Source organism: Sinohyriopsis cumingii, unplaced genomic scaffold, assembly GCF_028554795.1.
Source record: "Sinohyriopsis cumingii isolate HCF-2022 unplaced genomic scaffold, ASM2855479v2 utg000426l, whole genome shotgun sequence".
NCBI classification, from domain to species: Eukaryota; Metazoa; Mollusca; class Bivalvia; order Unionida; family Unionidae; genus Sinohyriopsis; species Sinohyriopsis cumingii.
The window spans coordinates 4,624,248-4,642,125 of record NW_028315897.1 but is presented as its reverse complement, the minus strand read 5'-3'; the positions used below and the strand labels follow the sequence as shown (position 1 = coordinate 4,642,125).

At 40.0% G+C, this 17,878-nt stretch overlaps 1 protein-coding gene across 1 annotated transcript in view; it reads left to right on the top strand.

The window, feature by feature from the left end:
* The first annotated feature begins 103 nt into the window (after positions 1 to 103).
* The window catches only part of LOC149774104 (E3 ubiquitin-protein ligase TRIM45-like), a 69,416-nt gene continuing 51,641 nt past the window's right edge, over positions 104 to 17,878 (top strand). The window contains exons 1-2 of the mRNA XM_089945845.1: positions 104 to 1,159; positions 2,239 to 2,256. Coding sequence (XP_089801971.1) covers positions 119 to 1,159; positions 2,239 to 2,256 — 1,059 coding nt within the window. The 5' untranslated portion in view covers positions 104 to 118. The remainder of the gene's footprint in view (positions 1,160 to 2,238; positions 2,257 to 17,878) is intronic.

Sequence of the window (17,878 nt, the reverse complement as noted above, 5' to 3'; positions counted from 1 at the left end):
ATTAAATTATATAGGTATACTAGGCTAATAAAAACCTTTAGTGAACCTGAGCATGCGCTTGGCTGAAACCGATGTAACCATATTTGTATTAGTTAAACAAAACGAAAGTAACTCCAAAATGGCAGCGAGACGACACGAATGCAGTATTTGTATGGAGAGTTTCAAGAATCCTAAACTAATACCCTGTCACCACAGTTTCTGTTACAAGTGTCTGGAGGATTATGTAGGGGCTAACCTTCGTAACGGTCAATTTAATTGCCCCATGTGCAGGAAAAGTGTAGAATTACCAACTGGAGGAGTTTCTGCCTTTCAGTCAAACTTTTACATTGATAGTGACTCCGGCGAGAATTTTCCCTGTGATATTTGTGGTCCAAAGAGCGTGGCATGCATTAGATGTTTGGATTGTGAGGATAATTTGTGTCAGACATGTTGCTATGTACACGAAAAATTGAAAATGAGCCGGAATCACAAAGTAAGTGATTTGGGAACCTTGGAGCCTGAAATGAAAGGTAGAATAAGGCAACGAATATTTTGTGATCAACACCCAGAAGATGAAATCAGGCTTGTTTGCAAAGACTGTAAAGCACTTATTTGCGTTCTGTGCAAAGCAATTAAGCACGAAAACCATGCTACAGAAACGGTATCTGATTCTGCAGCTGAAGTGAAGAAGACCGTGCAGATCAAGATGAACAAGTGCTCGGACAAGGTGAGACGTATAACTGTTTCTGAGCAAGAGGCAGAAGCTCTTGATAGGAAAATTGATGACGCAGAGAAGAAAGAAATAAAAGCTCTTGAGGACCAGCGTTTACAGTTGATCAAAGTAATTGATCAAGAAGTAGCAAAAATGAAAGACAAAATACAAAATGTTTATAAAGACCTAAGACAACAAAATGAAGCTCTCAAAAGAGCTATGAATGAGGAATTGAAAACGTGTTCTACCGCAAATGACAATGTGAGAAAGATAATTGAACAAGGAACAGACATAGATATAATAAAGAAAGGTCCAGATCTTGAGCAATTACTTTCAACGGCAACATCAGAAACTGTTCATAAACCCATGACACGCATGGAGAAAGACTTGTTTCTTCCAGTTGAAATCAAGGTTAGAGAACTGATTGCCTTGATTGGAATGATGCGAGATTCGACCGAGATGAGCCCGGTAAGTGTCATTTAGTGGAAATTGCAGCGGCTGTATTTTGTAAAAATATAAATATTTCATTCATTCCTTTATTGAATAATTAGTTGTGTAGTTCCAACGGAAAGGTTGACCGCCTTATATCGTTAGTAAAGTTACTGAATACAAAGGTCTCTGTAAGTCCTGGACCTGTAAATTCTAGCCTTGGACCCACCCAAATTCCAAGACTGTGAAACCTGCGGACCCTTATAGTGACCATAACCCTCAATTTTCTCAGGTATTTAAATAATATAGATGAACTCTTTCCAATAGATCATGAAACTAAAAGGTCTTTTTTTGTTGGCAAGAAAGATAATCAAAGGAATGTTATGCAACACTATATTCAAACACTTACGGATATATGAGTAAAACGTATAATGAAACATGCAGGTATTAAAAAGAACCACATTCACATGCCATTCAACTTATTGTTTTTTTAATTCAGTTAAGCCGGATATAGCCATGGCGCTTAAATGTATGAGGATTCATTTCTGTGATTCATAACAAACGTTATTAAGCATTGCATTGTAAGGAAGATGTAAAACTTCCAATATAAATAAATCACTTAAAATAGATGATACTGATAAGTATAAACGTAGCCTAAACGTAGATGAATCTACACATAGATAAAGATCCTATTTCTGTATTGTATTTTGACACAAGCGTTTGAATTGGAATATACAGAAAAACACCAGTTTTGGATGTACTAGTTCTTATTGTTATGTTTCTGATGGAACAAAACAGGAAATTGTGAAATCGATTGCAGATTGTATATTTATTTTCAGGTTAAGAAATAGCACAAAATGCCAGAAAGACAAAGTTTCCTCCGTTAGAAAGCTATCTTACAGAACTTAATGGTTATTTCTTCACGTAATATAAATATAAAATGTCGAAATAAAAAGATTTAGTTGCTAGGCAACTATAACATGATATTAGTTCAGGTAAAGAAATGACATACACCACATTGCTGTTTACATGTATGTATACGTGTGCAACTTTTTTTCTCAATGAAATTGGCAAATTTTATTTTGCATTTCTAATATCACCTTGATTTTATTTTTCAGGAGGAAAGACGAGAACAGGTGAGTACTATGACGGGTATTTTTTTCTGTAAGTAAGAAGAACCAGATGCAGATATTGCAAGGTCTATTTTGAGTATAATTACCATTTTTAAAGTAACAACCAGCGCGTTCACGGTATTGTCGGGAAATTCAGAATAGGTTTCTTATACACTGCGATGATAAATCTCCCAGACTATTTCTTTTCAAGTCACCAAACGCTGCAATGTCTAACTGTACTTTCATTTCACCTTCCCATAGGAGTATCCTCAAGTAATGATTGGTTATTTTCACACTATTTTATTCATGACACCATACTTAGAAAATTGTTCTTGTTTTTAGCCCATGACCCTAAATAAGGTAACATGTCAGCTGATGGGTAATATGTCTGAATATTAACTTTGTATTGAGGTTTTCCTTTCTGTCTGCCACGGTTCATTTTTGCATTAATCATAAGGTTCAATTCAATGATATGAGACATGTAAATATGCATAAGCGCGGGTATATGGTCAGAAAATAAAAAAAAAAAAAAACATTCGCTATCCTAAAATATACCAGGTAGAAGTTTCTAAGGTGTCACGTGTGAATGCGTTTTCAGTCAATACGTGTACATAGTGACCTTTATCGAGCACTGAATTATCGTACTCGTTTCAAGACGGGCATGCTATGTTAGGGCATTGTCCATCCTTCTGTCTGTCTGTTTTCTTATTGATTATCCGGTCCATACCATTGCAATCTTTATTGAGATGCTGACAGAAAACGATTCCCCAGATACATAATGTGACCCGGTGTGCATGGTATTGGTAAAGAACATAAGAAGGGAGTGTAATTATGTAACCAGTTTCGGAGTCTGGACTTCAAATTTGGATGATAGATTAACATTGATGTACCACGAGGAAATTGTGATCAAGTCAACTAGGATTTTAGTTAACATGTCATGGCCTCTACAACAACAATTTAAATTTTTTAGCTTATATACGTGTCCAGACAGTAATGTTTGTAGGTACAGACATACATTCAAACATTTCTTAGACACAACAACAACAGCTTTGCCGATGATTTATTGTATTGTCAGTATCCTATATTCTATTGAATATGTTTAGGATTTTATAGCGAAAAGTCAACTATACATCATCATTTATATATGTTGTGCCGTGTTTGTTGTATTATTGAAATGGACTATACAATCTACATCATGTGTACATCTTTCTCCAACTTATATACGCATGCGCTGTTAGGGAACCCCTTTGTCGATTGTTTATATGAGTCACTTGGTGTGTAAGGGAGTGTATTGGAGGGGTAGCACTTCTGGTGGGGGAACAGTCGTGCCTTCTTTGGGGTAGCTCACCTATCTTTGGTCCCCAGTCGTACCCAGCTCTCTCACCTGTGGCTCCAATGAGCTGTAACATGCTCAGCAGGGACACCCCGGTACACCGCTTCGACTGGCCGACGGGTTTTAAACCTAAGGTGAGTCAGGGCTTGACTACCCAAGCATGTGGAGACTGGATTCGGCACATTCGGTAACAAAGCTGATGATATCCAAAGCCACGCTGTGAAGCATGTTATGAAGAGGTTTTATGATGCATGGAATGAAGTTTATGGCCCATCATTATCAAGATCATCCTCTCTCCACAGTGTGGATGAGAACACACTGATTATAGACAAAGAGAAGATCATCGAAAGGTGGGCTGAGTACTTCAACCATGTCCTGAACCATGCCCTGAACCGCCCAACATCCATCAGGGATGAAGCCGTTCATCGCCTGCCCCATGTGGCAGTCAGTGAATCACTGGATGACCCACCAACCATGTTAGAGACCCAGAAAGTAATACGTTTGCTTTCTAGTGACACGGCTCCTGGCTCAAACTCAATCGCAGCAGAGATTTACAAGGAAGGCGGTGCAGCTCTGACTGAAAATCTCCTTCAGGTGTTTCATATAATGTGGCAAAAAGAGACGATCCCACAGTAATTCAAGGATGCTACTATTATACACTTGTATAAGCGCAAAGGAAATCTTCAGGATTGTGACAACTGATGAAGTATCTCTTTGCTCTCGATCGCAGGCAAGATACTCGCCAGGATTCTCCTCAACCATCTAACATCACACTTTGACCATGGACTCCTACCAGAAAGCCAGTGTGGATTCCGAAAGGAGCGTGGAATCATCGACATGGTGTTCGCTGCTAGGCAGTTGCAAGAGAAAAGCTTAGAACAGAAAACTTACCATTTCTCTTCGTATGTCGACCTGACTAAGGCCTTCGACTCTGTTACCAGAGAGGGCTTGTAGAAGATCATGGACAAGTACGGATGCCTAAGGAAATTTATAATCATGGTGCAGCAATTCCATGATGGTATGGAAGCTGGAGTCCGGAATAATGGTAAGACATGATATCCATTTCCAGTGTCAAATGGAGGCTGTGTACTAGCGGAAACACTTTTCAGTTTCATGTTTTCAGCCAAGCTCACTGATACCTTTAGAGATGGTGACGTGGGAATCAGCATCATATACCAAATTGATGGCAAACTGTTCAATTTCAGGATGCTCCAATCAAAAACTAAGGTCACAACATACATCAACAGAGACTTGCTATTTGATGATGACTGTGCCCTCAACGCTGAAGCTGACATGCAATGCAGCGTTGACAAGTTCTCTGATGCTTGCACAAATTTAAGCTCTACGATCAACACAAAGAAGACTGAAATAATGTATCAGTCAGCCCCAGGAAACCCGTATGCTGAGCCAAAAATCACTGTCAACGGCTCCAAACTGTGCGCAGTGAACAGGTTCACATATCTTGGCAGCACGCTGTCCCATAATGTGGTTTTGGATGACGAAGTTAATGCCATGATTGCAAAGGCAGCGTAGCATTGGGCAGCCTATAAGTCAAGGTCTGGAATATAAGAGGCATTATTTTTCTGACAAAGTTGAAAGTGTACTGAGCGATAGTACTCAATGTGTTATTGTATGCCTGCGAAACCTGGACAGTGTACCAGCGCCTTGCAAAGAAATGGCAAGACACGATCATGGATAATGAGGTCCAGGCCCAAGAACGCATTCCCAGTATCTACACTATCTAGATGCAATCGCAGTTGCGATGGGAAGGCCATGAAGCTCGCATGCAAGACCACCGGATTCCAAAAAAAAAATCTTTTATGACGAGCATGTTCAAGGACAACACAACAAAAGAAGGCCATATAAAACGATAAAAGGACACGCTAAAGTCGTCATTGAAGTACTTTGGCATTAGTTATGACACGTGGGAGCATAATACCCACGACAGGGTCGTAAGCCACTCTTCCATCACTAAAGGTGCTGTAACTTGCGAGGCCAACAATACAGCCATTGCAGAACAACGGAGGAACTCCCGAGCCAGTAACCCCCCGATCAGCATTGCTACCATCCCATGTCTACAATGCCACAAAACATTCAGGGGGTACATCGGCATCATCGGACAACTACGCACCCACATACCATTTGTTCCCGATAAAAACACTGGATGACTAATGTGGTCCTCATCGACTTGATAAATGAACTTACATATGAGTCACAATAAGAAATAAAGTATTGGAATCAAGACGCTTGCGTCTCTTCCAATATATACTTCTCACTTGAGATAGTTTATGACAAGAAACACAACATAGTGTCAGAAATTAAGTTGGATTTGTGCATTAACTTTGAGTTGCGCATAAAGTAGAAGTGTGAGCATTAGTTAAGATTTGGAAAAGTCAGCCATGGATTTATGCATGATTCCGCCACCAGTCATGGACTAGGAGGCTATGAACATGCCGAAACAGTGGGAAAAGTTTAAACTACATATCACGCTGATTTTTAATGGACCGCTTAAAGAACAAAACAGAAGCCGAAAAGGTGTCTTACTTTTCGTTGTGTGTTGGGAAAAAATGAGATACGTCTACCAGACGTGGACTGGTATTTCAAATGAAGATGCGAAGAAGCTCCAAACATTATATGACCGTTTCAAGGCGCAAGTGCAAGCAAAGTAAAACACCATATTTGTGCGGTATAGTTTCAATACCGAAATGCAAGGGGCGGAATAAATTGATTCCTACGTCATACGGCTAAGACTCAAAGCCAGCGAATGCATCTTTCATGATGCCGATGATATGATAAGGGTAGAATTGTATTTGGGGCTTCGGTCAGATAGTCTGAGAAAAACTGATTAATGAAGGAGACAAGATGACATTATATAAAGCTATTCAGAACGTCCAAAACTTTGAATATTATCGACAGCAATTGAAATCAATGTCGATTCCAAATGGCACTCCAAACAAGGATGTGGACGCTGTCGATACAATGAGAAACAGAATGCAGATACGTGGTGGGAACAAACCTAGGGGATATCACCGGCAACAATTCCTGAAGTCAACGCAGACGCATCAGAACCAACATCACAAAAGTGCAAGGTCCTAGCAGTTCACATGTAGGAATTGTGGAAACAGGAATCACCTGTCGAACAACTCGCAGTCACCGGCTTGAGGTATGACTTGCAGAGAGTGTGGCAAACTTAATCATTCTTAAAAAATGTGCAGGTCCAAACCTGTGCAAAATAGATCTGACAGTGACCAAGGATTTTATTATAACGGAATACACATAATGACAATGACTTTTACATATGTACAGTAAGGCATTCATATATGTCATCTCCATACCGTGCATTTGTCCAATTACGTATTGGTCCTTCCCAAATCCCATATAAATTTAAAATAGAAACTGGGTCAAAAGTAAACATTCTTTCAAATGAGTATATTAAAGACCCGTAATACATCTCGACAGTAAGCTTGTATTGAACACAGTGGATTTGATCTCAGTGATGGGCAAGCTAATGCTTTCCTGCTCTCACAACGGCAAAACTGTAAAAGCATATCTTTACGTTGTAGATAGTCAGGCCGCAGCTCTCATTTTCGTTCAAACTTCACATGAATTACAGATAGTTCAGCTGACACAAGCTTTTGATAATGAGTATGGCTTACATAAATCACAGTTACAAGTATGTACAGTGACCTGTTTTATGGAATAGGTCTGTTCCCCGGTGAGTGCAAGCTGCATTTTAATTCAGATGCAATACCAGTAGTAGCGAAGGGTACCAGAAACACTAAAGTCAAAGCTTAAGAAGAACTCACAAGAATGGAAGAGTGCAAAAAATACGTTGTATTAAATGAAATTATATAATTTAATAATATGTCATTTGGAAGCAGATTTCATCAATCCGTTTTGTTCTTTAAATCATTTTATTTAATACCAGATCATCTGGAATTTAAAATCATGATTTCATTTGTTGAGTTAAATCATTTCATTTTAGACTACATCATTTTATTTAATAGCACGTCATTTGGAAGCAGATATCATCATTCCGTTTTGTTCTTTAAGTCATTTTATATAATACCAGATCATTTCATTTAACGCCACATCATTTGAAATCTGAAATCATTATTTCATTTTTGGGGTTCAGTCATTTCATTTCATGCTACATCATTTCATTTCACACAGCATCATTTGCAATCTGAATTCATCATTCCGTTTGATGGGTTAAATCATTTCATTTAACTCTACATCATTTCATTTAATACCACGTCATTTGAAATCTAAATGCATCATTCGGTTTTGTTCGTTAAATCATTTCATGTGACACCACATAATTTGGAATGTGGATTTATCATTTCATTTGCTTGGTTAAATCATTTGATTTCTTACTAGATCATTTGATTAATGTAATTTTGGCGGCGACAGCTGCCCATACCACGAGTAGCGTTTATGTGGAACGGCGGAGACTGTTAACAACTAACAAGTACATGACAAGCAGGATGACTGTTTAGGGTATAGGAACAAAAAGTTAATGGTTATCCAAGATGCCTATGAACAGCATTATTAACGCATTCAATATATTTTGGACATTACTTGCGTATTCAGTGTTATTCTGTGATATACTGTTTCACGTCAAATCTTTATCATTGAAAATAACTATTTCTACAGAATTATTTAGATTTCGTTGCCTTGTTTTATATGTTACATTAAAAATAAAACAACTTTATTTAATTTTGTTAAAACAAGGGAAATGTTGTGTTATTGAAATGGACAATACAATCTACATCATGTGTATATCTTTATCCAACTTGTATATGCATGCGCTTTTAAGGACCCGCTTTGTGGATTGTTTATATGAGTCACTGTAAGAAATATAGTATTGGAAGCAACACGCTTGTGTCTGTTCCAATATATACTTCTTACTTGAGATAGTTCATGGCAAGAAATAATACAGTTTTATATATGGTCAATTCCCCGGATCAAAAATGAAGCCCACAAGAACTGTTTTTTTTTTGCTATGGGGGTACAAACTATTATCTGTCACAAAAAGATAACTGTATTAAGTGATCCCAACAATTATCAAGGCGTTCCAAGTATCGTTGTGCTAAACAAGAACGTCCGTGTTATCCTGAATAAAAAGACTGACAGCATGGACATTTGAAAGGGAGATAATATATGAAGCTCAACCTGGTTTCCGAAAGGGGTACTCTCCCATATTAACCTGTTTAAGTCTTCAAACGTTGGTCTATATATACTTCAGCAAATCTGACTTTTTCAAGCCGTTTTATTCAGTAGATCACTCATGGTGTTATGAATGTTTAGAGAAGTAGGGTATCGAAGAAAAAGTCATAATGCAGAATAATAGTCGTTGTATACGTGTCTACGTTGATCGGCATTATAAACAATAGCAGCAGGGAGGGCGAACAGACCAAAGCAATTTTACCAGTAACCCCTTCCAGGAAAATATTCCTCGATAGAAGGCTTATTTCGACGAAATAAACCATTCTATTCAGACCACAGAACAAAAAAAAATATCTAAAAAAATTCGAGAAACGCTAGCGTGCGAGAAATGCTTCGACGCCAAGGAAACATTTTTATGTTAACCATACAATGTATCAAGTCCGATACGGTATCGTGTCCGCGGGTCGTGTAAATTTATTGTCACAAATCCGTGATGTTTTCTTTGAGCGTGACTAAAGAAATTCTTAAATTTATTTAAATCCATATCGCCACCACACCAGGTTTGATGAATATTTCTCAGCGTATGAACATCAACTCCATTAAACACAGCAAGAAGATTACAGTTATCCCTGATTACTTTTGGTATTTGTGTGTAACGTTGAGTAACATAAATGACATCGGTGTTTTTATGACGACCCCGGGAAAATATTCTTGCAGGATTTTTTTGCTTGTCCAGCATCACATCATCATACACTACTAGGTTATTTATTTCCCCGTTAAGGTCTTCAACGCTGGGAGCTTCTTCGATATCAGTGATAAATTCAACTACTTCCTCGCCGTCTTCACTCAGCGCTTTTGCACTCTCATTAAAATCTTTTATAACATCATAACAACGTTGATCATCCACAGACGGAGCTATCAAGTATAGTTTGTCCCATTTCATCCACTTCATTATCATGTTCAGTAGCAGTTGCGTTTTACCCGATCCTGACGGTCCTATGATGATCATTCTGATAGAATTTGGTAGCACGGAATTATGCTTGACTGGCTCCTTTCTTCGCGTCGCAGAAAAATCAGTGATCTCCATTTGTATATAAGGAATAATAATTATGGATCTATATTGTGTGAAGTGTAAGGCACGAACCCCTACAAACGACATAACAACCATTACAACAAAAAATAACAGACAAGCACTTTCTGGTAAGTGTACGCGATGTGGCACAAAAAAATTTAGATTTCAAAAAAAAAAGCCTGACAAAGTCAGCGGAGGTGACATCGCAGCCACCCTCGGACGACTTCCAGGTACCCCTTGGGCTAAATATCCCGGAGAAAAGCATCTCCCAGGATACAATTACTGCGGTCCAGGGACACGACTAGATATCAGACTTGATGAACAATCTAAACCAAAACCGGGAGAGTATCCGATAAACGCTATTGACGCAGCGTGTCACATACATGATGTTGCTTATCGAAGTAAAGATCTACAAGACAGGCATATCGCGGATGTGAAATTAATTCATGCACTAAGCGCCATAAAAAATAAATCATTTAAGGAGTCACTCGCTAATTGGTTAGTAAGATCAGCGATGAAATCTAAATTAGCATTAGGCGCTGGATAATTAAATAAAAATGGAAGCGATTTATTATTCCCCAATCGGATACTGGAGAGGTAACTCAGCAATTAATAAACTCGCCAACGCGGCATCAGTAACACGCGAGGTTGCCAAAAAATGGCTGTCAAAACAAGCAATATGGCAAATCTACCTACCACCACCTCGACAAATCAACTTTGCACATTTTGATGTTAGTACCCCCAATGAAGTTCATCAGGCTGACATACTATTTCTTCCTCATGATACTGTCCGTAGAAAAACATACAAATACGCGCTAACAGTAGTTGATGTTGCTAGTAGATACAAAGAAGCAGAACCGTTAGCGACTAAAACAGCCGCTGAAGTTGCCTCTGCGTTTAAACGAATTTTATCAGCGAGGACCTCTAAGCTGGCCCCGATTATTACAAGTTGATCCTGGTAAAGAATTTCAGGGCGCGGTGTCATCACTGACAAAGCAGCATAACGTTGTTATACGACGAGGGCATACTGAAATTCATCGGGATCAGGCAATTGTTGAGCGATTTAATAGAACACTCGCTGAGAGATTATTCGGATACCAGTACGCGAGGGAATTCATTTACGATACAAGATCTCGTGAATGGGTTGCAAGACTGCCAAACGTGATAGCCGCGCTGAATAATGAAATTACCAGAACAACAAACATGAGACCTGTAAATGCAATCACAAAAAAATATATACCCCGCGTCAGTACACGCAGATATGTTTCAACACAGCCAGGGACGCTAGCGTCCCCGTTGCTGGGTAATGTCACCGTTAGGTATTTATACGAACCAGGCGAACTAGAAGGAGGAAAAAAAAGAGCAACCGATCCCACATGGAGTGTTACTACACATAAGATATCCAGCATAACCAGATCAACTGGGAGAAACGCAATCTACAGATTAGATTCGACTGCTCCTCAGCGTGGATTCACACGCGAGCAACTTCAGGTGATTCCCACGGATACACAATTACCACCTCGATCACTTAAATAACTGCAGCAACACCTCTGCGTCGGCTACACTCAAGACAGGTCAACATCACATTTTCACGTGTATGACCGCGATTACTATCTATTCTATCTACGGTAAATTGCCTTGGATTATTTTTCGAATACTGCCACAGCAATAAACAATTACAACTCGCGCAGTGATTATTCTGCTGTTGTTGTAATTGTATAATAAATGCTTCGTCAAGATCAAACTCGTTACCATTTTTTTTGTCGCTCTGTTTGTAACCGGCTAATTTCTTTCTTATTGTATCATCAGCGATTGATCTGTTGATGCTGTCGTTGACAACATCATCTAATACAATTCTTTGTAACTGAGCTATCCTTCTTACTCTTGACACGGCTAAATAAACTAAATTTGACCACTCGATGCGATCATCAACAATCCAAACTGTTGTATCTGAAATAGTTAGTCCCTGCGAACTGTGGATGGTCATAGCGTATCCTAGCGTCCACGGGGATTTGCTCATTTTCAGTGCCTGTTCGACAGCATCAACATCAACTGTGACAATATCATTCAATACTAAATTCTGTTTCTCCACCCCCGACGCAGATACGCGCGTTGGAATATCAACGTCAATATTCTGCAATCGCGTATCAGCTGGTCTATAACACAACGGCACGCCCAACATGGGAAATTTCTTCTGATGTAACTGAAATAACCGCTGCTGAAGTGTGTCCCTGACTATCTTTCTACTTGCCACAATTAAATCACCTGGTTTCCACGTTTCCCAAAAGTCGCTCAGCTCCGTCTCTGGAATTATTTCACGCATTATCTCACACTGGACTTTATTAGTTTGTAGCCTGATCAACGCCTTAAACTCTTTCAGCGTTTCATCGAGTGCTCTAACATCGTTAGTTATTTCCTCATAATAATCTACAAAAGTTTTCAGCCACGTGTGTGGAGATTCACCTGTAAATGGCGGTGGTTGACCATGATCGCCGCACATCACCACTGCGGTATTTTTCTTTAGCAACCAATCCAGAAACTGTTTTAATATATCTAACGGCACAGTGTCTATCTCATCCCAGATTATTTTCTCGGGAATATATTTCGTTCCCATTCGTTCAGGTGTCCACGTGCCGCCGCTGTATTTGAAAAAACTGTGATACGTGCACGCGTTAACATCCCGTTGTCTCATCTCCCTGGCAAGTCTGTGTGTGGGAGTCAGCACGACCAAGTCAGAACCGCGAAATAATTCAATCGCCCGAGTTGTTTTACCAGAACCACCAGGGCCGTTTAGATAAACTGTTTTGTGTCTTGTAACAGGATCGTGCACCGGCGGAGACAACGAAACCGTCGAAGACATTTCTGCGCTGCGATACTCATCCACGATTTCAACGTCAGCTGATTCACAATATCCCTGTAACATTTCATTCTTTATTCTCCACGAGCCCCACGATGGATCATCCGATATAACATTATTCAACACCGCTAAGTGTTTTTTATCGATATAAAATGAATCCGTTGCAACTCTCACTGCGACAACAGGGAATCTATTAATCATCGACAACAAATTTATGGATACATAAGCTAGCATCGAAGATCTCAAATGTGTGTACTGAGATGATTCTCCGTCGATATAACTAAAAACAGTCCCTAGTTTTTCCCCGTTTGACAGAAACACATCTTCGCGGTTACAGAACATGTTGTTCGTGGCTGCATCAGCGACAACAAGATCCAATTCAGCCTTGTCCATGATTAATCGACTGTGATGTTGTTTATGATCATACGCTCCACCTTGAGTGAATTTCCCTATTATTCTTCGTCCTAGATCTTTTGCTGTGCTTTCGTCATTTCTGAGTTTGTTTTTAAGTACTTCAGGAGCTTCCTTGATGATAGCGTCGATAGAAGTTTCTGGATGTTCTCGTGACCAATCTTCGATGACTTCTTCTAACGTAACCCGCGTTGGAGTTGGCAACCAAACTTCGGTTTGACGACAATAACATATAATCGCTTCGCTGACCGTCAGTGACAACAGTATTTGACTGTCAAGCATGTATCGCAATAACACTATCGGTGCCCATCGCTTCTCAACGAAATGTCTGCCAAACCAAACATAACACACAGGATGTAAATCCTTAGCGAATTTAAACGACGACACACAAGCAAATCCCGTCAGGTCAAAATCAGGCAATGGTCCGTTTACAGCAACTCTTGTCATCGAGTTTGTAACGTGGCCAAACCGTTTAAAATATTCGCTGCATTCTCCACGCCCAAGGAAACTTCCTGGATAACACGCCGTCATGTCCACGGATATCATACCGCGGTGATCATATCGAGTATTCCACAAACCGCCGTGTCCGTATTCGACACAGCTCTGTTGGATATCCCCAAGGAAACTTTTCGGAGTTGGTCTCCATGAATTTCGTTCCCGGGCTACATGCGCGGCAACACCGGGGACAGTAAAACAGTGTGTCAGTAACGTATAAATGTCCGTCGCATGATATTTTTCTGCGAGTTTTTTCATTTCGTGCTGTAACGCCATTGTTCTGTATATTTCCCCGTCGGGTCTCACAAACTGATCATATTCTCCATCTTCGCTACTTCTGAATAACCACACAGACACCGGATCGGTTTTACTTATCTGATAAATAAAATCAAACATGGAGTGCCTCGCACTCTCCCCGTTAGCGGTTCCGCTCGGCAATTCCGGATAATACTTCACAACACGGTCTCGCGGGAATATCCTAACCGAGACAGACCAGGCGTGACTGTTATGATCGATAATAGTTATTGGTGCTCCACGGGAATCATATTTACACGCATACAATACCGTACCGGTTAACGATGAAACCGTTATAGGAAATTTTAGTAATCGCTCTAGCTCAGCAACATCATTTATTGACGCTCCTTTATCCGCTACGTGTGTCGCCCACGCTGTTATTTTAGTTTGTCTTAGCGGTGTTAGGCCGTTTCCTCGCATTGCATTTTTAAAATGTTCCATTACTCGCTCAGCTACACAATTCATCCTTGACTCTGTCAACGGCGACACCCTCATCGGGGCGAGTTTATCGACACTTGGTTTCTTTATCGGATAAATTCCATAAACGACCGCGGTCACAGGATACGCTCTGGCATAATATGGTTTATCAATCCCAACAAGTACTCCCGGGTTTGAGTCTTTGCTCAACAAAATGGTTTTTCCGCGCGGATCAAGAACAGGGTCTAGTTTGTCTCTGATAATCCACTTTCGGGTTCCCTCGTCGTCGTCTCCAACAATAAATTTTATCTGCACGAAATATCTTCTATCGTCGAGATACTCAATTATATTACGCGCGATTGTATCGTTGATGGTACCATCAATGATGAAACTCAAGGAGTTTTCACGGGAAACTCTTCCAGAAATGCTTTGCATTTCCCGAGCAATGCTAGCGTGAGAAACGCTCGCGTTTCCGGGGATAATTTTATACGAAGACCACGTGTGTGCGGCACCATCACGACGAAACTCTTCTTTGGCATCCTTGATAACACCAATTACCGTTGCCAACTCTCTTCGTCGACGATCAGTGGTTAACCGGTCAAGATCGAATCGACCGCCTGCGGGTTTTATTCTGGATAGTCTTTCAAAACTCATTATTATAATTAAGACAAGTATTTAAATAGACAAATATATTATATGCACCAATGCAAGTGGATTAAACTAAATTCATCAGCGCCGTGTAGCAGACGTTGCAGACACGAATACTGTGGACAACATGCTCAACAGGTCCGCGGGGGGAGTCTAGGACCGATGCCGTGTATCAGATGCGGCATTGGAGTACGAGGAAAAACGCAATTATGTTCAGCGTGTGGGGGGAAACGCTATCGAGAACTAAAACGGTATTATGATAAAAAATATCCAGCCTCGAACACTCTCTCGGAGCGTGATTACATAAATAAGTTTTCAGACAAATTATGAATTAGACAAATGATTTGCTTATAGTATAATGAATCAAGAATTCGTCCCCGAACAAGAATTTGTTCCACATCCAACTATTCCAAATTATGAGGCAAACCGAGATGGCATAGTACGACACTGCACGCGAAGACGACCAGTTGGTGGAGTTGATAATGGTGGTTATTCAAGATTTACTGTTGGGAAAGGGAGGTATTTATGTCATCGTTTCGTCTATGAATGTTTCTTTGGAGTGATCCCTAAGGGTTTTGTCATTGATCACATTAACGGTAACATACTTGATAACTCTATAAACAATCTTCGCGTGGTCACTCAGAGCAAGAACTGCCTACTGGGTAACACAGGGCGTTGTAAAACAGTTGCAAGAAGAGCTATTAAATCTATAAACGCAATTACAGGTGAAGAAATTGTATTCCAGTCAATAAACGCCGCCGGTAGGTATTTCGGTATTTGTCCACCTTCTGTACAGCATGTCGCAACCGGGATCCACAAAACAGCATTTTCAAAGAAGCTCAAACAGAAGATTTCATTCTGTTATATAACTCTTATCGCTGACACAAACGACGATAACTCCTCCGAGAGTGTGTAACGCTTTGCAGAGTTGTCGTCGTCAGAGGATTTGCTCCCCTGAGAAAGCCACCTTGATAAAATATTTTATCGAGTTCATAACATGTAATCATTTATTTACCGTAGAATATATATTTTTTTACAAACAATATCCTCGTTTTACTGAATATATCCGACTGTTTTGCTCTTCTGTGCTTGTTATATGACCGCGCTCGAGAAAACATACAATTAAAATATTTTAAACAAGTCCCGCCCACTGCTAGAGCGAATTTCCAACTCGCAAGTAACAGTTGGGTTATATACGAAATCGCTCCCTAAGACCTTTGGGTCGATCGAAAGTCAGCACGCGCAAGCAAAACCATAAATTTAATCCGCCAATGGCGGGTGTCTTTTGTGCACCATCCAATGGTCGATTCAATGGATGGTTTTGCTCTGCTGCTGACCGTAGAAAATGACCCACCTGTGTATGTTTGTGTCGTCATAGGATAAGTTAGGATAAGATTACATGTTCATTGTGCCTTTACTTGCTATGACACTCGAATCAGAGGTTAAAGGTTGTTCTGTGTTGTATCGTCCCTCCCGAGCTTCTAGACCGTTATTTGACGATCTAGAAGTTCCTCATGGGGTGAGTGACCCCCAAAAATAAACAGATAGATGGATGCATAAAGCTCTACGTCACCTGGGTGCCCACCAATAGAAACATTCAGAAAGAGTGTTGGCCAAAAATAAACGGTAACATGAGGTGCCTAAGGGAAAAATCACAACACGAAGGTCTAATATAAGACCAAGAAAAAAAAATCCTAACAAAGGACTCATGAAAGAACCGTAGGCCGGTGAAGAGTACCCAGTAAGTGATAACCGCTCATCATCTATCTGTTTATTTTTGTTTTTGGTGATGCTAGCATCGCTCTGGAAATGCAAAGCATTTCTCATGCAAAGCATTTCTCTGGAAGTCCAAGGGACTTCTCATGCATTTAAAAATATGAAAATATATAATAATATGAATCACGAAAACATAAATACCATACTTGTTGAAATTAAAGAATTACAACAGCGAGGTTTTAATATTTTACTAGACACTGAAACAATTATGTCAGATTTTGAATCCTTGAATGAGCTATCACAATCGGGGAAGAACAATCTCCCTGCCAGATATAGGTTCATTAAGGGTTTGCAAGATCGCATTTACAGATCACTTGCCACGATAACTGAAAATCAGGTATCTGAATTTATTCCACTGTGCCGTGCAGTTGAGAAGATCAGGCTTGGATTGTCAAGCGAGTATGAGACTCGAAAATTAATTAGCACCAGGGTGAGACGGTTAAAAGGTTATATAAAGAATCTAAGCGTGGTGAACCACGTCGACGTGGAAATGCCTTGCATTTCTGACGAAAATACTAGTATTTGTGACTACGAGGCCGACAAGGAAGTATAAACCGCATAGCGTGTGACTCACAGCACAAAGTGAAAGTAGAACCTGAGAAACGCTAGCGCCCCGCTTAAGTGTAAAGCACATTTCCACGGGTAAAAAAAAAAGTGTATTATTTTTTTTGCCCGAGCGTGGAAACTCTTCCAGAAATGCTTTGCATTTCCAGTTTCTCATGCTAGCATCGCCAGAAACTCAAAGCATTTCTCTGGAAGTCCAAAGGACTTCTCAAGGGCGTTTTCAGAGTGTGAAACTCAAAGAGTTTTCGAAATGTTTTACATGAGAAGTCCTTAGACTTCCAGGATTTGCTCGAGCGTTTCAACATCAATACAACAATGAGAATAGTTCATAATCTGTTCTCGTTGACACCAAGCTGTGATCATATGATTTTGCTGTAACTGCGTCAATTGTGACGGAGTTAACAAGAAGTCTTCGTTGCCATACACGTCAACGATTATTTTAACGGGGAAATACTGTTCCCCTAGGGAAACCCTAGGGGGCTGACTCTTTGAGTTTCCAGAAACGCTAGCGTTTCCAAATGCGGTTTTTATTGCCGTGTGAAGAATTTGCTTATCATGAATATGAACTCGTGCGTGGATGTATTCGTGTTCCATTATACACAACTGTTTT